This window comes from Poecilia mexicana, unplaced genomic scaffold, assembly GCF_051168715.1.
Source record: "Poecilia mexicana isolate PSO_F unplaced genomic scaffold, ASM5116871v1 scaffold_21, whole genome shotgun sequence".
Classification (NCBI taxonomy): Eukaryota; Metazoa; Chordata; class Actinopteri; order Cyprinodontiformes; family Poeciliidae; genus Poecilia; species Poecilia mexicana.
Genome location: NW_028263390.1, coordinates 16107425 through 16130839, shown reverse-complemented (window position 1 = coordinate 16130839; position 23415 = coordinate 16107425). Strand labels below are relative to the sequence as shown.

The following is a 23415-nucleotide window of genomic DNA, read 5'->3' as shown; positions in this document are numbered from 1 at the left end:
AATATCTTTTTTTTTTTTTTTTGTCAAAAAACAGACTTAGGCACTTCTATTCATTAAAGTTGTCAATGCAGCAAGCATTTCTTGACAATGCCTTTTTTTAAATATCCCATAAAGGAAAATGTATCCATCCTCTTTTTTTTGTAAAAGTTTATTTACTTTGAAGCCTAAACACAGGAATAAAGCAGTTTTAAATGTAGGAGATAATCAAAAAATATAAGTTGTAATCTTTCAAACGACCATGTTACATTTGCAACTCCAAACAATTTCATTTAGGTGAACTGCCTGCAGAAATGGACCTTTGAATGGTGAAGCTTCCAGACCTCTGTCCTATGGCCATTTCTCAAAATTGGGAAGTCATGATTACATAGCATTCAGGTAATGCAGATTTGTTCTCATGTGGATCATCTTCCTCATATTTATAACGGAGCCATAATTTAAAAAGCTTTGAATAACTGGAACATCTACCACACATCAAGGAAGGTAAAATAAAAACCTGACTCTAGGGGAATGCACATCGTTTAGTATACTAATAATGGAGGATGTGTGGGGATGTTGCTCAAAAGAACAACTGTTAGACTGCACTACAGCAGAAACTCTTTAAAATACTACACATTCTTTATATATATATATATATATATATATATATATATATATATATATATATATATATATATATATATATATATATATATATATATATATATATATAATTCTGGTGCCTTTGAGCCAAAACATACACCGACAATTGCCCACAGCTTTTGTGCAAGTGATTTTAATCAAAGTTAATTACTTAATGCGGGATGCAACCAAAGTTCTCAGAATAAAGGGTGATTTTTTTTATTCAGAAAGAAAAGCAGAGTATTATGTTTCTGCTGACGTTATTTTAAGCCCATCTGCATGTCAGTAAATTGTACAAGGCGCTGTTTATTGGCTTACAAGCCAACCTTTATTAAAACAGTCTCCTCCCATCAGGTACAGTGTGTGATCATTTTCACGGTGGGTGGGGTTTATGAGGTCGAAACCAGCTGGATCAGTAGACAGTTTTTTATTTATTTATTTTTTTATTATAGTTCTTCTATACGGAGCCGAGAGACGCGTTGACAAAGGGGACTCTAACTCAGCCTAAAGATGCGGTTATCACTGACGGTGTCCGTGGTTTTAGCACTGGGATTAATCCTTCCTGAAAGGGTGTCGGTAAGTCACCTTCTGCCTTTCAATCTTATTAAACAGAGGAGACATGGTGGTTACCTTCGTCTCACGCTTACCTCTCTCACTTCCTGTTCAGCAATAACTTCGAGCCAAAAATGTCTCCGCGTTAAAACAGTTTGGAAGTTTTAAACTTCCCAACTAAAGCTACATTTCAGTGACTGAAGGCACTCACTGGCTTATTCAAATCCACTTTTACGACTTATGCTGTTTTTCATTATTATTATTATTATTGTTGTTATTGAGAAGGTCGATGTCCTGACTCATATAATGCTATTTGTTCACGGGCCAGGCTTAAACAAAAACAAAAAACAAAGATCATGGGCAAATAAACATTATAATAAAAATCTAATTTACAGAAAAATAACTATGTATTAATTTCACTGACATTTTATGGACCAAAAACGATTGATCACATATTTTTAATGAAGTGCAATTAAATAAATATATGTGAGAAAACTTGTTTTTTATTATTCTGTATTGTATGCACTTATATATTTTTAGAACTCAAAAGAATGCTGTCCTGACACACCTTAAGTTTTTCATTCACAGATCTTGCAAAAATATAAATGCAAGTCAGATATATACATCTGTTATATGCTTTATTAATCATATGTTTTTAAACCTAAATAGTACACTTCACTTTAAAGTTTTAAGAAACTTTGAAATGAGGAAATTCAAGGTTTATTTGTTTTGTTTTTTGCTGTCACAACACGCCTGTTAGAAATGGCTGACCTCTCACAAGTCATAGATTTGTTTCTTAAGTTATAGCCACAAAACTGAAAGAAGATGTTTGATCACATTTTCTTTGCAATGCTTTGAATTGTAACTTAAAGCAAAACGGAAAAATGTGTGCTTATAGGGATGTTTTTTTGTTTTTTTTCCATGTTTCGGCCTCAATCTTCGTTCTATTTTATTAGAATTTTATGTGACAGACCAGCACAAAGTAACACATATTCAAAGCATCTTTGAAAAAATACTTTTATTTCAGTATTACCTCTTAATTGCAATTACATCTGAATTTTAACCAGGCCATCATTACATAAGAAGGTGCTTAAATCTAAGCAGTTCTTTTGAAACTCTGGTTGTTTACGGTCATTCTCTTAATGCTCCAGTTTGATCTTTGCAGCCTCAAACGTTTTTTTTTTTTTAACCTCCAGTATTGTTAATGGATTTAATTCCATCCATCTTCTCATCAATATTAACCAACATGCAACTTCCTTATCCCTGCTAAAGAAAAGTATCCCCACAGCATGATGCTGCCATCACCCCGGTGTGTTCGGGTTGATGTCCAGGCTCAGTTTTCATTCTACATCGTGCAATACTTTGTGTTGGTGCGTCACAGATAAATCCCAATAAAATATGTGCAAGTTTAGAAGATGTAAAAGGGTGTGGATAGTTTGGAACTGCACTATAGTCATAAGCAGTTTCTGTAGCTTCTCTAGGTTTATTGTAGAGCAGTTAGTGGGTGTGGGAAGTCTGACACAGATCATGACGTCCTATGATATTTTCCTGATAAGTATGTGCTGCTCTTACAGTTTTATGATATGCATTTCTCCATTTATCAGTTCTTTACAGACCACATGTAAACAATATTTAAACATCTATAATTATGTTTGCTTCTGGTTTGCAAATTAATTTGCAAAACCCCCCAAAATTGTGGCTAACTTAAATGAGTGGAGTTATGCAATCACCCACTGTTATCTGCTCATGAGTGTTTACTGGTGATGACTATCTGGATCATTATGGGATTGTCAGGGGAAGTTTGTCTCCTTGGCAATATTCATTTCCTTATTGCTTTGTTATCTTCCTTATAACCTTGTATTATTCAGTGACTTGTTTATATGCTAAAAATATTCATGTTTTTCTTCCATGAAATAAGCTTTCTGGACCTCCAGAGGACTGGGAGGGATCTGGATATGACCTGGATGGTTCTGGTTCCGGAGATGATCCAGAACAAAGTATATTCAAGCGCTTCCTTTGACCGACTATTATAAAGAATCACTTTCATTTCTTTCACTAAATATTCTCAAAACATGTTTGTCCTTGTTTCTTATTTGTTTTCTCGCCTGATGAAATTACAAATCTCCAAAGAAGGGACCAACAACAATCCTGACCCGGATATTGTACCAAACCCTGTAAATGGAAACACAAATTCTGCCAAAGTATGAGCCATTTAAAAAAAAAAAAAGATATATCCTGCTTCATTGCATTTGATGTGGTTGATTATGCAGGAAATTATGCAATGTCTTTCTGTTTTGCTTTAGAGCTCGTCAGTGCTGAATGTGGGGAGATCACACAGGCATGACGGAGACGCTGCAACAGAATTGATTGTTATCTCAAACAACAACAGCTTACTGGAAAACAAGGAGATCGTTGCAGGTACTGCGGGATGCATGCACACCGAAAGTGATAAAGCTGTAAAGTGTGAATTTGAATTTAGCTCAGTTTGCTTGGTTTGCGTCCACAGTTGCCACTGCGGGGGGAGTAACTGGAGCAATAATAGGAGTTCTGCTATCAGCGATCCTGATTTACAAATGGAGGAAGAAACACAAAGAAGAACATATTAAGAACAAGGCTTCAAATGAAGAATACCACAAACCCACTCGGGAAGTAACTTTTATTTAACTGTCACATCCAGGTTGGATTGAAATCTTTAAAACACCACAAGGTGTCTCCGTCCTCCTGATTGTGGAGAGCTGCTATTAATCAATTTTCTCAAAGGAGAAAATTATCTCAAATTATTCACACCCTTTCACTTTCTCCTATATTAACAGTTTTCATTCTAAAATAGTTTTTGAGTATTTAAGATCCTAGATTTTTACATCCTTTCACGGATTTTTGCGTCAACACAATCTCAGAGGTCTACTGACCATTCTTTTGAATTTGTTGGTTGAGTTCTGCTATACGAATTGTCAACCTTGAGACCTTTTTATGCGAGATTGTACATTTCCAAATCATGTCCGACATATTAAATTTAGCAGAGGTGAAGATGCATCGAGATCAGTTACAATAATGTTAACATTTTTAGATTTTCTTTTTACAAAAACGCCATAAAAAATGTGAATTATTTTTGTGCAAATTTTCCATAAAAAATAAAATCTATTTTGGGATCAGACTGTATTGTAGCAAAATAAGTGGAAAAAGAAGGGGTGTGAATACTTCCTGGGGGGCACTGTATCTGTTAATATAACGTTGTCTGTGATAAAACATGATTAAAATGTTTCAAGGACCTCATTCTGCCTCTGTTTTAGAAATATCTAATATGTGTATAGTTTTCATTAGAATTATAAAGATCAATAACTGCTAAGCTAAGCTTTGACTATTTATCCTGGATTTTGTCTGTTCTGTATAATCCTTTACATCGGTTTGAAATGAGATGCAATGCACGATTTGACTTATCAGTCAGTAGCAATTTCTATTGTTTTTGTAGCACAATATAAGGCATGAAGGAAAAATGGGGGGACTTGTGGCAGCTTGTATCTCTTTTTCAGAGCCTTTTAGGTTTTTACTACATTAAAATGTTGATTAGTTTGTGTTGTCACTGAGATTCCTGAGAAATAGTAATACCTAGATTTCTAGTGAAATCTCAGTGCTCTTTTTGCAGGTTCCAGATGTTGGTTGTATGTATTTTTGTTTGCTTTCTGTCACTTACAAAAATAAAATTATGGTGTCATTAAAAGTCAGAGCTAATGGGTAGTTGTTTGATTCTATGCATTTTACGTACAGTTGTGTATGGGCTGATCTGTGCTAAAAGGGCGGTGCAAAAATGTTCACCATTACCCTTTATTTTGCTAAATTGTACAATATAAGTTAAAAAGTCTTCAGTATAACTGGATTTTTAATGTTTTATAAGGTACTACTTCCTGTATAATGTCTCTCTTAGTGTGCATGATTTAATTGATGTGTCTTAATATATTGGATGAAAACTTATAAGAATTGACAATTTGTGCAATATTAAAACGGTGTGATCATTTTTTTTTCTCACATTTTTGTTTGCACTTAAAGAAATGGGAACAAATCTTGTCTTAAGATGCTTAAAGTAGTTTTTGTGTGAATGCAATGCTTGTTCATCACTTGAATTGTGAACTCTTGAGGCTGACTGTGTGTTGTGAGTCCATGCAAACAAAAATGCATTATTCTGGAAATAGTCAGCTATCTGGACTGGACTTAAAAAAGAAAGAATAGTAAATATCTCCTGAGAAAAGTGTTAAGACTTAAAAATAAAGTTTGTGTAACTGTTTCTCAGGACCAAGTGTCCTTAGAACCAAGAAGATCATATTATGCAATTTAATGTTGTTATATTTAATAAATCAAAATGTCAAAAGTTCATTAATTTTAGGCATTCAGTTCACAAAGTGAAACATATTTCATGTTTTCATACAGATAACAAAACCTGGTGATTATGACAGTATCACATCATACTAAAAAAGCAAAAAATTTTAATACAGAAATATGGGCTTAATGAAGAAATATGTTTAATACCTTCTTAAAAGTTATTTTCAAAAGATATTTTACAGCTGATAAAAGCGTGGCAAGCAGATGACCACTGGTACTGAGCCTTTAGGCAAGAATTGTTGTGAATTTGCACTTTATAAATAAAATACATTTAATTTGAGATACTTTCCAGAGTTTTCCATCAAAAGATTTAACAATACTTCTTTATATTAATCTTTATTATTCAGAAGATCATTATTCATCAAGCTTAACATAAAGTTATTCGTCCTTACAATGGTTGTTGGTCCTCCACCCACGACTGAACTACACGAGTCTGGTAAAAGAACAACTAATCCCACAATGCACTTCAGCGGGAAAAGGAGGAGTTTTACTATGTTTCCCATAACATTACACACGGATGCCCCGGCGCCATTGCGATAGTACGAAGTACCAGTAATCAGCATTCCACGACGTTTCTTTCCAACCGCCAATAAAAACCAAGAAGAAGAAGAAGAAGCATTCCACTACATTGACCGCACGAAGAGAACCGCGATGGTGGTGTATTGTTGGGTTAAAGGGTGTAAGAACAGAGGCGACAAAAAAGTGAAGAGGAGTTTTCACTACATCCCCAAAGTCAGGACAACAGAAGGTGAGCAAACTTTGCGACTTAGCATCGAGCGTCGACGAGTGTGGCTAGCTAATATCCGCAGGAAAGATCAACCGTCCAGTACATCACGGATTTGCTCTGATCACTTTATTAGTGGTAAGGACATTTTTAAACTGTTTCTGAAAATAACCATATTGTCAATGCTGTCAGTCAGTATTAAACTGGTTGCTGTGGAAAAACTGTACTTTGTAGGCAAACCTGCAGACTTGTACGACAGATCCAACCCAGATTGGGCCCCTACCTTGAAGCTGACCAAAGAAGCAACTCTTGACGAAATTGAACTTAGAAGGAGACTCTCTGAAGCCAATTTGAAAAGGTACATGATTTGCTTTTGCAATCAAATTATGTGGTAATGGTAATTTGATTAACAATACATGGGAAAAAGTTTTTGTTCTGTGATTGTAATTATTGATATATAATTAACTAAATGTATAATACAAGTAAATATCCCCAAATTAAATCCAGATCACAGTGCCATGATGGTAATGCATTATTTTAGATACGTCATCCATTTATTGTTATTGGGCCTTAATATGAGAATGATTCCCGTTTCCTTCTTGTTACAACAGATATCAAAGAGCGAAGTACCGATCTCGCAAAAAGAACAAGATCAATGCAGCCACTGCTTTGCTGGATCATCACTATGCACAGGGGGCAAATTTCACTGCATCACCACTTCCTGGTTCAGCTTCAAAACTTCCCAGTCCTACCGCAGACGTTCATTTTGTCAAAACATGGATAGTCATTCCACAGGAACGAATAGTAGCTTCTAATGATGATTGTGTAATGGGAGAGGTAGTGAAGTCCAGGGCTGAAACAATTAATCAGAGTGATGATGATGATGATGATGATGATGATGATGATGATGATGATGATGATGATGACTCGATTATTGAAGTAATCATCGATTAATTTGAGTCCATTTAAAAATTTAAAGTAATTTTTGACTGGACAATGCAGACTCTGAAAATGCTGTTTTTTGAAAAACAACACAGTCAGAGTGGATACTGAGCTAGAACTGTACAAAAACATCTATATATTTTGCATACAAGTTGAAAAACCTTCATCTGTAAATATGTTTTACCTATAGCCTAAAACAAAATCTACATGTTTTGCATTATTCTATTTTTTGGCTAATCCAAAGAATTGTCAACAGATTAGCCTTAAACTGAATGGATAAATCAAGCAGACTGGACTGAGCTTTTCACATGTTGATGTTAAAAGTATTTTTGTAGCTGCAAATGCATCCTTTGCAACAGATGATCACATGTACACTAAAGGAATGGTATATTATTGCACTTTAGACAATAAATTGATTATTTCCTTTTTAAAAAAGGAATTTAATAAATTTGTTTATTTGCATTATTTATGTATTTTTAATGTTGCATAAACTACCAGACCCTTAGGGCTCACTACATTTTCACATTTTCAATATTGAATGTTTATAACCTTTTTTTAATCTTAACTTTACAAGAGGTCAGATGATCCACAACTACTGTCAAGTAATAAAAAGTTTTCACATGCTTTTATTTAGGGAAGATGGAAGCCAACTGATTCTTCTCTGGGTGTTTTATTCAAAACAGATAAGATGTGGGAACACAAGTTTCGTGGAGACAAAGCACTAATTTCACATAGAGAATATAATTAATACAACGATCAACAAAATCACCACAGTTGGTTCATAAAGAGGACATATTTATTCTGTCAAATAGACACTCTTCTACATAATCAATTAAAATGACCCCTTTTAAATGACAGTTTTTCCAGAACATCGTAAATATTACACTTCTGAAATTTATCTAGCCTCCCTTGTACCATTGCTGTTGTTTATGCTTTAAATTTTGACATACAGTTCCGCTACAGTTTGCATTGTATTATTTAAATTGTTATTGAAGTTTAAAAGCTAAGAACATTGATGGAGGAACGTAGACTGACGTTACGACAGATGGTTTGTTTTTAACTCTACCTTGTGCGCAGCCGCAGATCGCCTGGGGTAGTGGTGGGCGTTTCTCCGCGGTCGTTAGCTGACTGTTGATGCTGAGAAGATTTTTTCCGACGTTTCCTGCCAACTCTCCAGATGTTTCTCCCTACACTCGTAGAGGACATGCATCACTTCAAGCCAAGCCGAGATAGACTGTACACCACCCGGTGCTGTGGATGTTGCCATGTTCGGACCGGGACTATCATCCTGGGAACATGGTATATGGTGCGTAAGATGGTTCTCGATAACGGTCAATACGCCAGCGTTAGCCTGCGTCGTTCGCCTGTTAAGTTTACATAATTAAGGAGTTACATTAACCTTGCAGTTTATTTAAGATTACTGCTCAGTTCTGATTAGATTTTGGTTGTTCATGTGTATTTAAATAATTCATGGCCTCAGCATTCGAGCGTGAAAAGCCTGTTTTATGTCGAAGTGACGCTAACGGGATGCTAATGTTAGCTATAGCTAGCTAACTTATGTGGCGTTTCTCGTGGATGAGCCTGCTCAAGTGTAATATTAGACATAAAATTCAAGAACTTTTTTACACCAAATGCTGTCCGTGCATGGTTGTTGGAAGTATTTGTGTGAGATCTAAATGTGTCAAACCTGTGACATTGGGCTTAATTAGCCGATATTCCGCTAACTTCTGCATGACGATCGTCAGATAATAAGATAAGACAAGAATCAGCAGAAGCACATATTATAATGAAAAATATTAGCATTTTTAAACACCGGAAAAATATACTTTCTCCAGCTTATGTCTTTATCTATATGTCCTTCAACCCTTAATCCATATATTCGTTTATTTATTCATCTGTTTATCTGTTCTTCAGTACTGTTGTCATTTTGCCTATGTTCTTTCACTACTATACTTTGTCCTTTCAAACTAACTTCCAGACCTGCCTTGGATAACTAGTGGAAGGTTTTGTTGCAGAAGCATTTCATTTTTTTAAGATGAACCCCAAGATTTGTTTTATTTATTCCCTATTGGTTATTCTGAAAACCTTGTGTAGTATGGAGCTTTGTCATTTCACTTAGCCAACCTACCATAATCTGCAATATTATGTCAATTGAATAAACATGTCTGTTCCTGAGTTTTTGTTCTTCCAGTTAACAGATTACAGCTGAACTCAGTTTAGTCATCCTGTTATCTGCAGATGATGGAGGGAGGGGATGGGGTATTGTGCAGTTACCAGAACATTAGCTGGTATTTTTTTTACTTTGTCTAGACTGTTGTATGCGGACATAGATATGTTTATGTTCATTGGATTAACTGCTATAAGCAGGATGGCATGTTTACATTTTCAAACTTTAATATCTGCTTACCACACTGAACTAAAAATGTTTTCCAGGAGCTGCTGTGATGAAATATTAGATTTTTTTTATTTATTAAATGTAGAATTAATCTAGTTTCTTAAATTTTCTCCCAGCACCTTCTTATTTAAAGGGCCAGTCAAAATTACTTTTATATCGAATTAAATTCACATCTCGTCATTCATATAAAAAAAAAAAACACATGGACCCTTTTTCCTTTTGTCTATTCTCCTGTGTGTCATAATTTCTTAGTGTTCTCTGGTTTCAACAAAGGCGCTTGTTGCCTTTTTAAAGTCCCTGTTTTTTCTTCATGCATTATCTGCATCTTGAACTTCATGCAGCTTTGAAAGCGAATTCAGATTAACCCCAAGTTAATTTAAATTGAACTCAAGCGTTACTCTGTGCTTACCTGTATTCAGGTGGTCAACCTGTTGATGGGAATCCTGCTGACCGTGGCTGTGACGCACCCAGAGAACGTACCAACTATCGACCTGCAGTATGAGGTCATTGACCATTACTTTGCTTCCGACAGGATGTCCGGTAAGCAAAAATATAATAATTTGATATCTGCTCTGTGTGCAAACTGGTGGATTTGAATCAGAATTTGACTATATATTTCTGTATATAAGTTAGGATTTTTTTTTTTTTTGTAAAGTGCCTTTAGACATGTTTTAAATCAGAGCTATTTAAATAAACTGAATTCATTAAATGTAGAAATATGAGTAATAGTTTGATAGTAAACTTTTGTGTTTATTGTTTTGAGTACTTTGGAATGTTAGGACCTGGAAAAGAATGGACTTTGACGTGGAACCCTGTACTGAAGCTGCTTATATAAGCACCATTGAGGTCACTGTCTGGAATTTTCCAAAAATACAGAATGTTCTCTAACCCTCCCGAGTAAACTTTAAATTTAAGACCGATTTAAAGTCAGGTTCTTTTCCCCCCACATTCATGCTTGGTAATTCTAATGCTAAGCTTATTCATACTGTAGTTCCAAGTTATCAGCTCCAGTAGATGGTGCTTTTTGACCCCATCTGACATTAAGAGTGTCAGATGGGGTCATACCGATGCACAGATTGTTTTATCTGAGCTACAGAATAACAGAGTTGATACAGACTGCATTACTGCAGCAGCTCTGGCACGAGCCACCCCACGGCAAGAGTTAACAAAGTGAGAGGATAAGTGATGAGAGAAAAGAGGATATGAAAGGTAGACCATTTCATTATCTCAGACTGTGTCTTTCATATTTACTGACTCTGCTGAAAGAGATCGACTTAATGTTCCCCAGAGCTACTCTGTTAAAGCCGAGTGAGTTGGCCGTCTTGTCGAGTATGCAAATCCCAGCTGCCTCTTTTAAAGCACAGGCAAATATACACTTAATCTCGACTCTTGGCCTCTGCCATGCACCAAGGCTTTACTGTGGCCAGAATTCACAGATTGTATCTCTTGCTCTTTTGTAGAAAATGCCTGTGTTGGATTTGCCATCTCTCTGCTGATGCTCACTATCAGTGCCATGATGGTGTACGGAGCAATCACTGTAAGTCGTGGCAGAATTAACATTCTAAAAGGTTTGTCTTGGGTTTTCTGTGCAAATGTATAATCCGTGGAAGGAATTCAGCTTCATTTTTTCCCCCCTGTGAAAGTTAGCACAAAATAAAGCTTTTATAAGTGGTTGTTGAAAGGAATTGTGATTTATCAGGCTTGTTCCACACCATGCTGTGTTTTCACTGGGTGTCGTGTTTACCTCGCAGGCCTGCCTGATGGCAACAAGGAGGACAGGTTTGGTAGCTTTGTCACATGAACCTTCATTAAACTGCTAGATTTGTTTGCACAGTTAAAGTACGACTCCTATCTGCGAACCGCGAACAGGAGGCAAATGCAGATTGTCCAAACGTCGTACTTTAGCTGCGCTATGACAACTTTCCAATAAAGTGTTGTAGAAACCCCTCTGGCATAGCGTGGCAGCTATCTCCAGATATGAAAAATAATGTTAGGAATATAATGTTAGTTCAAATGAAGTAGGACCCATCCTTAGAGTTTTTTACTATTATTTTGAAGTAAAATCCAAACTGCTTAGTTACTAAAGGAAGGACCACCTTGCTTATTTTAATTTGATGTCTTCTAGCATCATATGAACCTAATCTATATTCCTTAGAAAAAAAACAACCCTCATAACCAAGAGACCTAGGGATGGAATTAAAATTTGTTCATTTGAATAATTTCTAGAATGTTATTTTATGATGTCTAGAGGTCGGCTGAAATTAAGCATTCTGGTCCGTCCAAATTCAGTAAAGATGTGTCCACGTTATCGTTTAATCTTCTGTTTTCCAACTGTGTCCGCCTTCTTCAGCACCGTGATGGATGGCTCATCCCGTTTTTCTGCTACCAGCTGTTTGACTTTGCTCTGAGCTGCCTGGTGGCCATCAGTTCTCTCACTTACCTTCCCAGGATCCGGGACTACCTGGAGCAGCTGGTCAGTCCCAACAGTTCACTGTCGGGTTCCACCTGTAGTCATTTTATGTTTGCTTTCACTTACTGGATTTTCATGATTTTGCTGTTGGACTGTTTGACTCATTCAGCACTTCCTGTTTTAGCCACGCAGCATGTTTCGCCCATTAGTAAACAGGAAGTCAACATTATTGCGCAGCGCTCACAGTTCATCACTTGTATTTCCTTGAAAAAAAAAAAAATGCATGACTTGTATGAGAGAATCCATTTTCCGTGACTGTATGGTTCTCTTATTGATGGAAACATTTTCAAATGTTGTGATGTTACAGCTGGCGTTTTCAGTGTGTTTTATTAGGATTACATAAAACAGCTTAGCACAAAGTCATGCATATCTTAAAGGATAGAGAAATATAGTTTTTAAATAATTTGTTACACATAAAAAGTTAAATAGTCTTTCATGCATTTATCTTAAGACCCTCTAAGTCAGCACTTTGTAGAATCTCACATTAGCTGCTGCTACTGTTGCAAAGCTGTTTGATTATGTCTCCACTAGATTTTCACATCTGCAGACTGAAAGTTACACGTGTCTCTGTAGCGCAGCTGTAGCTCAGTTAGATTGGATGGAGAACATTTCTGAACATCAATTTTAAAGCCTTGCCACAAATTGTCCATTGGGTTTAGGTCCAGGCTTTGACTTGGCCGTTCTAAGACATACATTTTGGATATAAACTTGGAGTGCCTACGTCCAGTCATGGGGGGCTACTATTCTGCAACATTGAAGCTACATTCACACAGTTGGCAAATGTGACCCAAATCAGCTTTTTTGCCCACGTGTGACCCATATCCGACCCCAGTTCTGATCTTTTCACCTGATTTGTGCCTTTGTGCTTCTTGCTTACTAAATCTGATATGGTTGCATTTGATTCTCCACAAAAATAAAATAGTTTCAGGAAAAAACATTGGATTTGAGCATCAAGACCTGCCGTGTGAACGTAGCTTACGCGGCACGTAGTAAAATGGCTGAATTGTCTCATCAGGATGTCATTCAATGGAATCAGGTGTGCTGGAGACAAGAAGCATCTTAAAGCTGCAACCTGTCACAGTGAAGCTCTGTCCCAGTGCCAAGTTCTTGGCAACCTTTTAAAAGTTTCTCCATCTGTTTTCTGAGCAGCTCTGACTAGATTACTTGTCCCATAGTATTATGATGACACCACCATTTTTTTTTTTAAAGTGGAGATAGGTGAGAGTTTCTGGTATTCACTAATGTGCAAACCTCTGATCTTCACCGAACAGCTGCATTTATACTGAGATATTAAATGACTTCTTAGGGCAAATGATTACACCGGCTTGTATTTGGGCATATTAAGGCAAATAGGGTAAAAAAAACCAAATGCATGCTCTACATTTGAGTCTAACATCACAAAATGTAAAAAAAAAAAAAAAACTTCACAGTCTCAATAGTTTTACTATGGAGGATACTTTAATAAATCGGGCAATTTCGCATTATTATTGTTGACAAATACATAAGTGTGAGATTTAGCTGGACCCAGGAACTGTTTTTAATTGAAAGCAGTTTACGTAACCAGGCCTTGGGGTCATTAAAAACAGAATTATTAAAATGAGCTGAAAAATCTTTCGTGCTTCCGTGCACACAAACTGTGCTCCTAAAGGAACACACCGTTAAAAGGAATATTTATGATTCTGCAATGTTACACCAACAAAAAGATAATCTTAAATTATTACCTTTGTATTTATTCAATTTGTCTGCAAATAAGTGCCATCCACCTGTCACAACAGAAGTTTCAGTCTTTTCTGTGTGAATTAAATTCATATCGCACAGCTGCAAAAAAAACTTTTTTTTTTTTTCTGCTCCTCAGCCGGATTTCCCATACAAGGATTATCTTCTGTCTCTGAACTCAAGCTGCCTCCTCCTCTTTGTGCTGGTCTTCTTCGCCTTCCTGATCATTCTCAAGGTAAAGCAGTCAGCCTGCTTGTCAAGATTTAATCCAGATTATGCTCTTCGGTATATCATACAACCGATCAGCGTGTTGGTGACTGTTATCTGGCTGTTGAAGTGAACAGGTTTTAGGTTTTTGTATTTACAAGCATAAAAAAAAAACTGCTAATGTACATGTGTAAGTGTAGCTCTTTGTAAATGGCTTCCAGGCTTACTTGATCAACTGTGTGTGGAACTGCTACAAGTACATCAACAACAGGAACATGCCAGAGATTGCTGTGTACCCGGCTTTTGAGACCCCTCCCCAGGTATGCGTGAGTCGCAGTCAATATTTATGGACACTTAATTTGTTGATATGATGGCGTCCTGGTACGAGATTTCATAAGTGTAAGGTCGAAGTCGAGCCAGCAGGTGGCTCACAAAGCACATTCAGGAAGTTTGTCATGTTGAGAAATAGTTTGGGTTGTCACAAATAATGCTTTAGAAAGGCTGCTCTGACTGTTAATGTTAATTCAAAATAATATAGATTTTCATGTTAATGGTGTTATGGCAGCTACATAGGTCCTCAGTTTTTGGAAAAAGTAAATACATTTACTTATCTACACTTAAAGACTATAAAAGCACCAGTTAGTTTTGGAAAGTTCATATTTACAAATGCATGTAGAGTATAAGTAACTGCACACAACTTTAAATCATGTTAAAGACTCTCAATAGATGGAAAGAATTTTGTTGTTGTTTGTCCATTTCCAAATACGTGAAATTCCCCACGTTTGAAGGTAACTAAAAGCAACAATTGTCAGTTTATAATGCATTACAAAGGCAGTCATGTTTTTCCCTGAAATTATAATTACAATTTGGAAAGTTGGTATTTGTTAATAATGGTTCAGAAGCCATATGCGCATTCTAGCTGAAGAGACACAATATCCACGTTTTCTTTTTTTCTTTTTCTTTTTTTTTTTTTTTTTAGCTTAAAATGTTGAAAGTTGGATGTTTTTATTGTATTTTCCTGAATCCGTATTTATTGGTTGTACGTGTTTAGCTACTACATTTAGAAAGTTAATCAGGTTTTCTAGAGAACATAAATGTTTTAAAAATATTTACTGTTTTTAGTGGACACTTAATGAATCTAACGACTTCCTTTGCTTTTCCTGTACAGTACATTCTGCCCACCTATGAGATGGCGATGAAGATGCCAGAGAAAGACCCTCCTCCCCCTTACATGCCAGCCTAGTCACCAGCTGTGTCACCAGGACACGCACATGCACACCCAGCCATCATATGCATTCCTACATGCCCCCCTCTCTCCCCCCCAGTCTAACCCATTTCTGAACACCATGAAGCCCTTATGCCCCCTCTGAACCCTCTGTGTCTGTGTGAGTCCTTTAAAAATGTTCTGTTCAATCTCTCCACTGTATTTCTTTTAGTGTTTATAGAGCATCCTGGAGATGTGATGGGGGGGAAAAATGTGGGAAAATTAAAATGTATGTGATAATGAATGGATGAATGCGGTGTTTGAAAAAGCATTGGAAGGAACCCCCCTCTACCCTTTCCACTGTTAGCCCTCAGCCCTTTTTTAAGTCTTAGTAAAAGGGATATGTGAAAAAAAAAACTGCTTGAGATTTGCTCATCAATCCAGCACCATTTTGTTGATAGATCAATATATGAAGTACTAAAGAATTGTTAAACTATGACAATCTGCTTCTTAGAGCTCTTATTGTTAAGTTGTATTCCAGTTTTCTGGTGTTTAAGACCTAAAATATTCCACCTCTCCCCTGATTTGAGTCTTTAGCACTTTTTTTTTGTCTGTATTTATTTAGCTTCGCAGTAGTTCACAGCATCATCACCGCTTTGCTGCAGTGGCGTTTGAGCAAAGCTGCTTAGTTTTTTTTTGTTGTTTTTTTTTCCCAGCTGGAAGTGAAGGAGAGAAGAACACTGATCGTTTTTTCTCGCCTGACGTGTGGAGATTAACGGCTAGTCTTGTGAGCATTAGTTGTTGCATGCTTATCAACGCAATCCTCCCATTGCTTTATTGGTAATGATTTAAATCCCTGTGAAAAAAAAACCCAGTTGACTTAAATAAATGTGTCAGAACAATGTGAAGATCTTTTGACTTTTCTTTCCCCCCCACTTATGTCCCAAAGGCTCAACTTTCTTACCTCAGACTTTTCTAGTTTTGTTTTATGCCATTCCCTTAAATTCATCTCTTAAACTGGCATGCAACAATCTTTTGTTTAATCTCAACTTGCACATACACTCTGCAAATCTGGTTTTTATGGAAAACTGGCTGGTTGAGATATAATAAGTGGTAGAAGACGGTCCAGTCAGAAGAGAACAAAATTCAACTCCTTAGTTTCCAGTCAAACAAATACTAATCCTCATTTTGAACCAGGATGGTCATGCTGTTGGGATGTTTTTGTTTGTTTGTTTTTGAGCAAATGCAATGAAACTGGTAAAAGTCCAAACCCAGCTAATGACTGGTAAATACTGCTCACATAATCTCTCCATGCAGTCCAACAGATGCAGATTTTTCTCATTGATGTTGGGGATTAAGATTAAAGAATTAATAAATTTTTTTTTTTTTTGTTAAACTGAAGAATTTAACTTGGAAAATCAGATTTTTAGAAATGCATGCTGCATTTCCAGATGGCACATTGACCTGCCTTTGTTTTTTATTTTTATTTTTGGAAGGTTTTTGTTCAATGATGAAAACGTCTAATGCAGGACCAAAAATAAAAACCGTATGAAAGTGTGAACATGATGTTTGTTGTAAAACTACACAGATTCCTACTGTTTATTGTCAAATTGAAAAGGAAAAAAGTGAACGGCTTTCCTTTAGAGGAAAGATTTTAAAAGAAAATATACATGAGAAGAGGGGCAAAAAAATAAATAGAAGGATGAGCAAATACATTAAACGTGTCTTAAAGGAATCACATTTGAGGAAAAGCAGCCTCTTTAGTCCCTCCTCGACAAATATTTATTCTCCCTATCCTGCAAGCCCTTTGGATTGGGTGGGCAGTCTGACACGTCTCTCTTCAGATCTTTTCATATGTGGAGGTGGGCGATCCCCTGCAAAGCGGAGCAGGGTACTCCAGAAACCCGAATCCTGAAAAGACACACGGACCTGGCTCTGCTAAATGATCTAAAGATGAAGCCTTTTCCCTGCAGCCTTCTCTTTTGTGTTTCGCTGCTGTTTTCTGACGTTGCACATGCAACCTACCACCTCAAAGCAGGAGATCCTCAGCTTAAAACCGCACAAAGTTATTCTCAGACCAGACACAATGCTCAACCTGTACTCAGGACCCCGAATCCAGCAAGTAAGTTCATTAAAAATCCAGTTTCTTATTCAGAAAATATACTTTTAGATGGTAGAGGTTTTGTTTTGTCATAACGCATAAGTTGTGTTTGTTACTTCTAAAGCTTTAGCAAGAAAAAAATATTGTGCTTCTGCAAAAGATATACATTTTAATAGTATTGTAGTTTTAGATACACAAAATGTTGTCAACTATCCACTCGTCTTAATGAACATTTTTATTCTCACATTTTTCAGATTTTTATTTCTAAACGTTGTCAGTATTGTGTGCTATTTTGTGATGCTCTGCAACATAAAATGCTAATAAAATGAGATTTTTAGATATGACTTGTCAAAAATGTGAAAACATGAGCTTAATTCAATTCTAATTCTTTTCATCAAGGGCAGCGAATGAAACGGCAGCATTTTGTTTTCTAGCCACAGGTTCATTTGCGAACCCAGTTCTTGGTTAGATCTTAAAAGACGACAAAATTAAAATGAGCGGTGTGAATACAAAAGTATCCACACCGCTCAATGGATGAATATTTCACCTACAATCAAGTGTTTTAACAACTGCATTTTACACTTTTTGTGAGCCCTTTGCATGGTGATGAGTCTTCACTGGAGGGTTTCACAAGCAGTTTGCCATAAAAAGAATCCCTGCTTGTTTGAAACATCTCCAATGATTGAATATTTAATTTTTTACTAATCATCTGTCCGTGTTCCTGTGGACAATAAAACAATGTCTGATTGTTGTTAATGTGACTAGCGTTAACTAAAATGTCAACTTACAAAACCTTCATGTTTGCCTTCCTTCATCCTTCTAATGTTCTCTATCACTTCTCCTTTCTGGTGGGCCTGTAGATCACAGAAGTGATTACACGTATAGAGGAAGGTATCACTACCACTACCAGCCACCAAGGATCCCTCCACCGGTAGTGTATCGACCTCTTCCTCTATCTCCACCAGTGACTTACCACAGGCCCCCGCTCCCCATGATGCCCTATCACCACAGGTTCAATGGACCAGCAGCACCACACCTGCATCACACATACAGAGGTTTATCTCCACCAGTTGCTCAACCACATCCCCAACACAGAGTCAAAGGCACATGGCCGTACAAACTGAGAGGTCCGTGCCCTACAAAGTCAGCACCAGCAGCAGCTATTTTAGTCCTCCCCACTCTGCCGAGACATACGGTGAGGCCAACGTTCCCTGCAGCCTCAGAGGCACCAGTGACATTCATCGTGACCACTGCGTCACCGGTGGAGACCCCTGCTCTTTGGAAGCAACCGGTCAGTACCCAAAGCGGCCTCATCACCACCATCAGTCCTGTGGAGACAGGTAGAATATTACCAGTCAGGATCGCTTTCCAACCCAACCAATTCTCCTCCGTACTTTCAAGGTCAGATGTATTTTTGCAACTTTGGTCAGTGGTAGACCTGTCCTCTTACCTAGGAGTTAGACAACAACACTGGTGCCGCTCTCTCAAGGACGCACACATACTGAGACGACAACTAGCAATCTCTCTTAAACACATACGGTGCTGTATTTTAAATAAAACAAAAATGTATTTGCCCCTTACTAATTTTTTATTTATTTACTTATTTTTACCTTTTTTGTACACTTTTCTATAGCTTTTAAGTTAATATGCTGAAATCCTAATTTGAAGATTGCTTCTATTTAATCAGGTTATATGTCTTGTTTTTAAATTTGTTCGGTGGTCTGAAACATTAAAGTATAACAAAATTAGAAAAAGAAAAAGCAGAAGAAATCTGTAAAGCGGCAAATACTTTTTTCATGGCAGTGTAGTAGAAAAATGTGAAGAGATCTTTGACTGACTTCCAGGTTAACTAAAATGAAAAGCAGAGAGGATCTGACTGATGAGCTACACACAGTTTGTTGCATAATGTGCATGATATTGTTCAGAAAGGAATGCTAACACTTATGTCTTCTCGTTCAGGTGTGATGTCTCTTTTAATTTTGTGCATATTTTCCTTAAAGGAAAGTGAGATGGGATGTTGCAACTCTGAAATGATGCATTGTATGTCATTCAGCATACACTGTCATTTTTGTTCAACCAAACAAGAGATGCACTATCGTTTCATTTAGTTCCTTTGGGAACATGCCGTACATCTCAAACTGTTCTGTTTTGGATGATTTATTTTTTATTTTTTCACCACTAAAACCAAACTTTTGTCTTTTCCATTTATTATTAAATGGACTTATTCTTGCCATGGTTTGGTTGATCACCAGAGACAGACTCTCCGTGCAGGAGTCGCCCCCTGGACCTGGTCTTCATCATTGACAGCTCTCGCAGTGTTCGTCCTGCCGAGTTCAAGAAGGTCAAAATCTTCCTGGCCAACATGGCGGACACCCTCGATGTGGGCTCAGATGCGACAAGAGTGGCTGTGGTCAACTATGCCAGTACAGTCAAGATAGAGTTCCTGCTCAAGGACCACTTCAACAAACTTAACTTGAAGAAAGCCATTGCCCGAATTGAGCCCCTTGCGACTGGCACCATGACTGGCCTCGCCATCAAGACAGCAATGAAAGAAGCCTTCACCGAGAAGTCTGGATCTCGACCTCGCTCCGGGAACATCTCCAAGGTGGCCATCGTCGTGACTGATGGGAGGCCTCAAGACCAGGTGGAAGAAGTGTCTGCTGAGGCCCGTGCCTCGGGCATAGAGATCTACGCCGTGGGCGTGGACCGTGCAGACATGCAGTCCCTACAGCTGATGGCCAGCGTCCCTCTGGAGGAACACGTCTTCTACGTGGAGACCTACGGCGTTATCGAGAAGCTCACCTCCAAGTTCAGGGAAACCCTGTGCGGTAGGATAAAGAAGGGCCTTCAGGACCTTTCCCTCCGTTAACCCTGGTCTAGTTCCTCAATCAGGGCACCTACAGTCTACAGGGGTGGTTGCTGAAGAATGTGGATTATTTACAATGTTATTAGTGACCTCTGAAATCATGAGGGAAAAATCAAGCTGCAGATGCTCTCAACCCCCACATGGACTGCAGATGTCAGAATGTGTTTGTTGAGGCATTAATTGCCTGTAAAGTTTTGGGGCTATTCAGTCCCAAACTTTTGGCTTCAACTTAAAAAAAAATTCAAAGAAAAGTCAGAATTTTTAGATGTTTGCAACCAAAGTGTCCTTATGTATTTAAATGTTCTCTGTGTTTAAAGTGACCAATGTACAGGGAAATCTTGATAAGGTTATACAAACTTTACAATGTCTGTACCAGTGGTTTGAATAGCTGCATCTTCTGCTGTGAAGATGAGATGTTTTGTCTCAGTGTTACTGTTCGTCACTCTTTCAGGTAACACGTCTGTGTGCCTCCAGTGTTTCTGTGATTTTTACCTGTGTTGTGTAACACAGGTAGCAAGTGGCTGAGATGTGGTGAAAGTGTTTGAATGATGGCATTTCCCACCAAATGCAAACCTGAAAGAAAAATATCTATCAATGCATTTAATTATTAAGCCATGAAGATTCATCTTCTAGCAAAATCCAGCATAAGTTAGCACATCTCAGCACAAAGCAAGTAAAATACTTTATAGCAGCTTATGGATCTGTACTGATACTTTCCCCCAAACCCAGGTCTGGACCCCTGTGCCATGGGACATGACTGCGAGCACATTTGCATCAACAGCAATGCATCCTTTTATTGCAAGTGCCAGAGCGGTTACGTCTTGAATGCAGACAAGAAAACATGTTCCCCAAAACGTAAGAACCTACTGAATCTTCGCTTCCTTTAATCTTTGGTTTTTGTTGTGATATTATCGGTGCTGTAAAGGTTCGGGAATCCATATACTGTAAAACAGTGCATGGGTTCACAACATACCAACCAACTGCTCCTTACTCTGCCTTGCAAAAAAGTTTATAACTCTTTAGGCTGTTTACATTTTGTCATGTTGCTGTTACTGTTTTCATCTGAATTTTATGTGACAGACCAACAGAAAGTACTAATTATACTAATTCCACACACCTACTAATACTAATCATAAAGTTTTGTGAAAAAAAAAATCAAATATTTTTACAACTAAAACAAATAATAATCAAGCCTACATTTGTGTTCAACTGACAATGTTTCCATCTCTGCTTTAGCAAAACCCCTATATGTCACTATGAAGACGTTTTTCACAATTCGTACTGCTGTAAAAATATGCTCTCATTTCTTTTTGCTCAGCTTTTTTCTTGCTCACTGGTTAAAAAAACAGTGTGGGTGGTTCTTTCTGTACTTCTTCTTTTTTGTTACTGTACATATGCTGCTATGCTGCTGTGAAATCTGCTCTTCTGGTGAAGAGGCGAGGGCGGAGGTGGTGGAGGATTCCTGCAAATGCGAGGCCATGCTGGTTTTCCAGAGGCAGACGCAGGCGACCATCCAGCAGCTCACAGCCAAGCATATCCTTCCTGTTGTTTCAAATGGCAGACAGTGTTTTAAACGGTCTGCTACACGTGTGACCTGAGCTGACCTGCGGAGCTTAATGACGTGTCCAGGCACTTTTATTGCTTTTTTTCCCCTTTTTCCTTGACTGGTCAAACTAGCTGACATATCCGGGAGAATAGAGCATCTGGAGAACATGTTGGGCCGCGCATGAAGCTTTGCACACTGGTAAGAGTGGCTATCTTTTTTTGTTTGAAACATTGGTTAAAGTCACCCACTGGGTGTTCATTTTCAACTTCTACTTCTTTGCTTTCTCCAGGAGCAGACGACTTCTGTGGGCTACTGCGTTCACGGACATCATCTGCAACGTCATCAGACCAGATTTTATCCATCGACTAAAGCTGTGACTCAAAATTCAGCAATTTGCATCACATGTGATGTTTAAAAACTATTGTTTATGGAACTAATATTAAGCTTTATGATTATTGTTTAAATTTTACTAAAGATCTCATCTTTTTTAATGTTTTTGTGCAAAAGTATATGTACAAAACATATGTGCATAGAACACTACATGCTTACTCAGTGAAGGATGAAATATTTTTAAAGAAAAGTAACCCATTATATGTTAAAATAGCATTAATCTAGGTTTATACATAAAATGTAAACAAGCATTTCTGTTTTATATATTATAAGTGTTATGAAGGGACATGTTTAGCAAAATGTATATGTAAAATTAACAGGAAATAAATACGTATTTTATAACTGGCTTTGTTATTTTAATTCTTGGGTTTATTTTTCAAAGTATTCAAGAGCAGATAATGACATATTGCATATGATTTTTACATTTAAGAAGGGTTTAATGTGACTGAGTTTCAGTTGTACACAACACAAGTCTTCAGGTAACAAATCAGCAAAAACTTGCTATCTGATGGTGGTAGCAAGATTGAAAGCCAGACGTTTTATGCTAAAGATCCAGCTCGACAAACATCTTGAACAAGTTGAAAACAAAAACAATCAAACAAAGTTACCAGTTAAAACTTTGTGAGACCCACAACTCCAATAAAAGGCTGTATCTGTCATAGATATGCATGCAGAATTTAAGGCTTTTTATTTTTATTTTTTTTAACTATTGTTTTTTTGGGGTGTATTGATACAACAAGGGATTCAAAACAAAAGATATAGTTTAATAAATTTTTGGGAATTTACTCTGAACTAAGTGTCAGATTATATCATAATATAATACATGCTGACATGTCCATAGGTTCATTGCTCCTTAGTAAACTATACCTTTACTAAATACTTTGTAGTATTTAAGTCTGGCGGAATATTTGACCTCTTTTATTGACAGAATTGGCGCAGTTCATTGAAAGGCCTCCGCTTCTTTACATAAACTCAAGTTTTTAACATAATCCAAACATTTTTAACAAGGTTAAGGTCAGGACCAATCAAAAATCTTAAGTTAAACCTCATTTGTTCATACCAAAATCAATTTATTGGGTTAAGAAATCAAGCAATATAAACAATCAGCTTTTTAGCTATTCGATCAAACTTGCACGGTGATCAATTATCGTTAGCAGCGTTAGTCTAGTACAATGTTTCTAAGTTTTGAAAGCTTTTCCTTCATTCCTCCAAACATCTGTTGCCACAAATGTTAGTTGAGCAGAAAAACGTGACTTTTGCTTCCCTGTGTTGGCAGTGGGGTCTCATAATCATCCAGGGTTTGAGCTTTG

The 23415-nt window shown here is 37.2% G+C and overlaps 4 protein-coding genes across 4 annotated transcripts; all 4 read left to right on the top strand.

Moving 5' to 3' along the window:
- The first annotated feature begins 985 nt into the window (after positions 1 to 985).
- LOC106924039 (uncharacterized) lies at positions 986 to 4892 on the top strand. Its single transcript, XM_014997526.2, has 5 exons — positions 986 to 1194; positions 3089 to 3167; positions 3301 to 3371; positions 3474 to 3588; positions 3677 to 4892. The coding sequence occupies exons 1-5, from the start codon at positions 1129 to 1131 to the stop codon at positions 3832 to 3834; spliced, it is 489 nt and encodes a 162-aa protein (XP_014853012.1). The 5' UTR covers positions 986 to 1128; the 3' UTR covers positions 3835 to 4892.
- A 961-nt stretch (positions 4893 to 5853) lies between these two features.
- LOC106924045 (uncharacterized) lies at positions 5854 to 7658 on the top strand. The gene is made up of 3 exons (XM_014997536.2): positions 5854 to 6406; positions 6503 to 6626; positions 6880 to 7658. Exons 1-3 carry the CDS (start codon positions 6196 to 6198, stop codon positions 7220 to 7222), a joined length of 678 nt encoding a protein of 225 aa, XP_014853022.2. The 5' UTR covers positions 5854 to 6195; the 3' UTR covers positions 7223 to 7658.
- A 638-nt stretch (positions 7659 to 8296) lies between these two features.
- Positions 8297 to 16104, top strand: laptm4a (lysosomal protein transmembrane 4 alpha). The gene is made up of 7 exons (XM_014997534.2): positions 8297 to 8516; positions 10025 to 10145; positions 11066 to 11142; positions 11956 to 12078; positions 13931 to 14026; positions 14220 to 14318; positions 15167 to 16104. Exons 1-7 carry the CDS (start codon positions 8388 to 8390, stop codon positions 15239 to 15241), a joined length of 720 nt encoding a protein of 239 aa, XP_014853020.1. The 5' UTR covers positions 8297 to 8387; the 3' UTR covers positions 15242 to 16104.
- A 139-nt stretch (positions 16105 to 16243) lies between these two features.
- On the top strand, positions 16244 to 21899 carry matn3a (matrilin 3a). The gene is made up of 6 exons (XM_088001778.1): positions 16244 to 17324; positions 18164 to 18643; positions 19556 to 20131; positions 20899 to 21024; positions 21598 to 21702; positions 21844 to 21899. The coding sequence occupies exons 1-6, from the start codon at positions 17057 to 17059 to the stop codon at positions 21897 to 21899; spliced, it is 1611 nt and encodes a 536-aa protein (XP_087857904.1). The 5' UTR covers positions 16244 to 17056.
- Positions 21900 to 23415: the final 1516 nt, after the last annotated feature.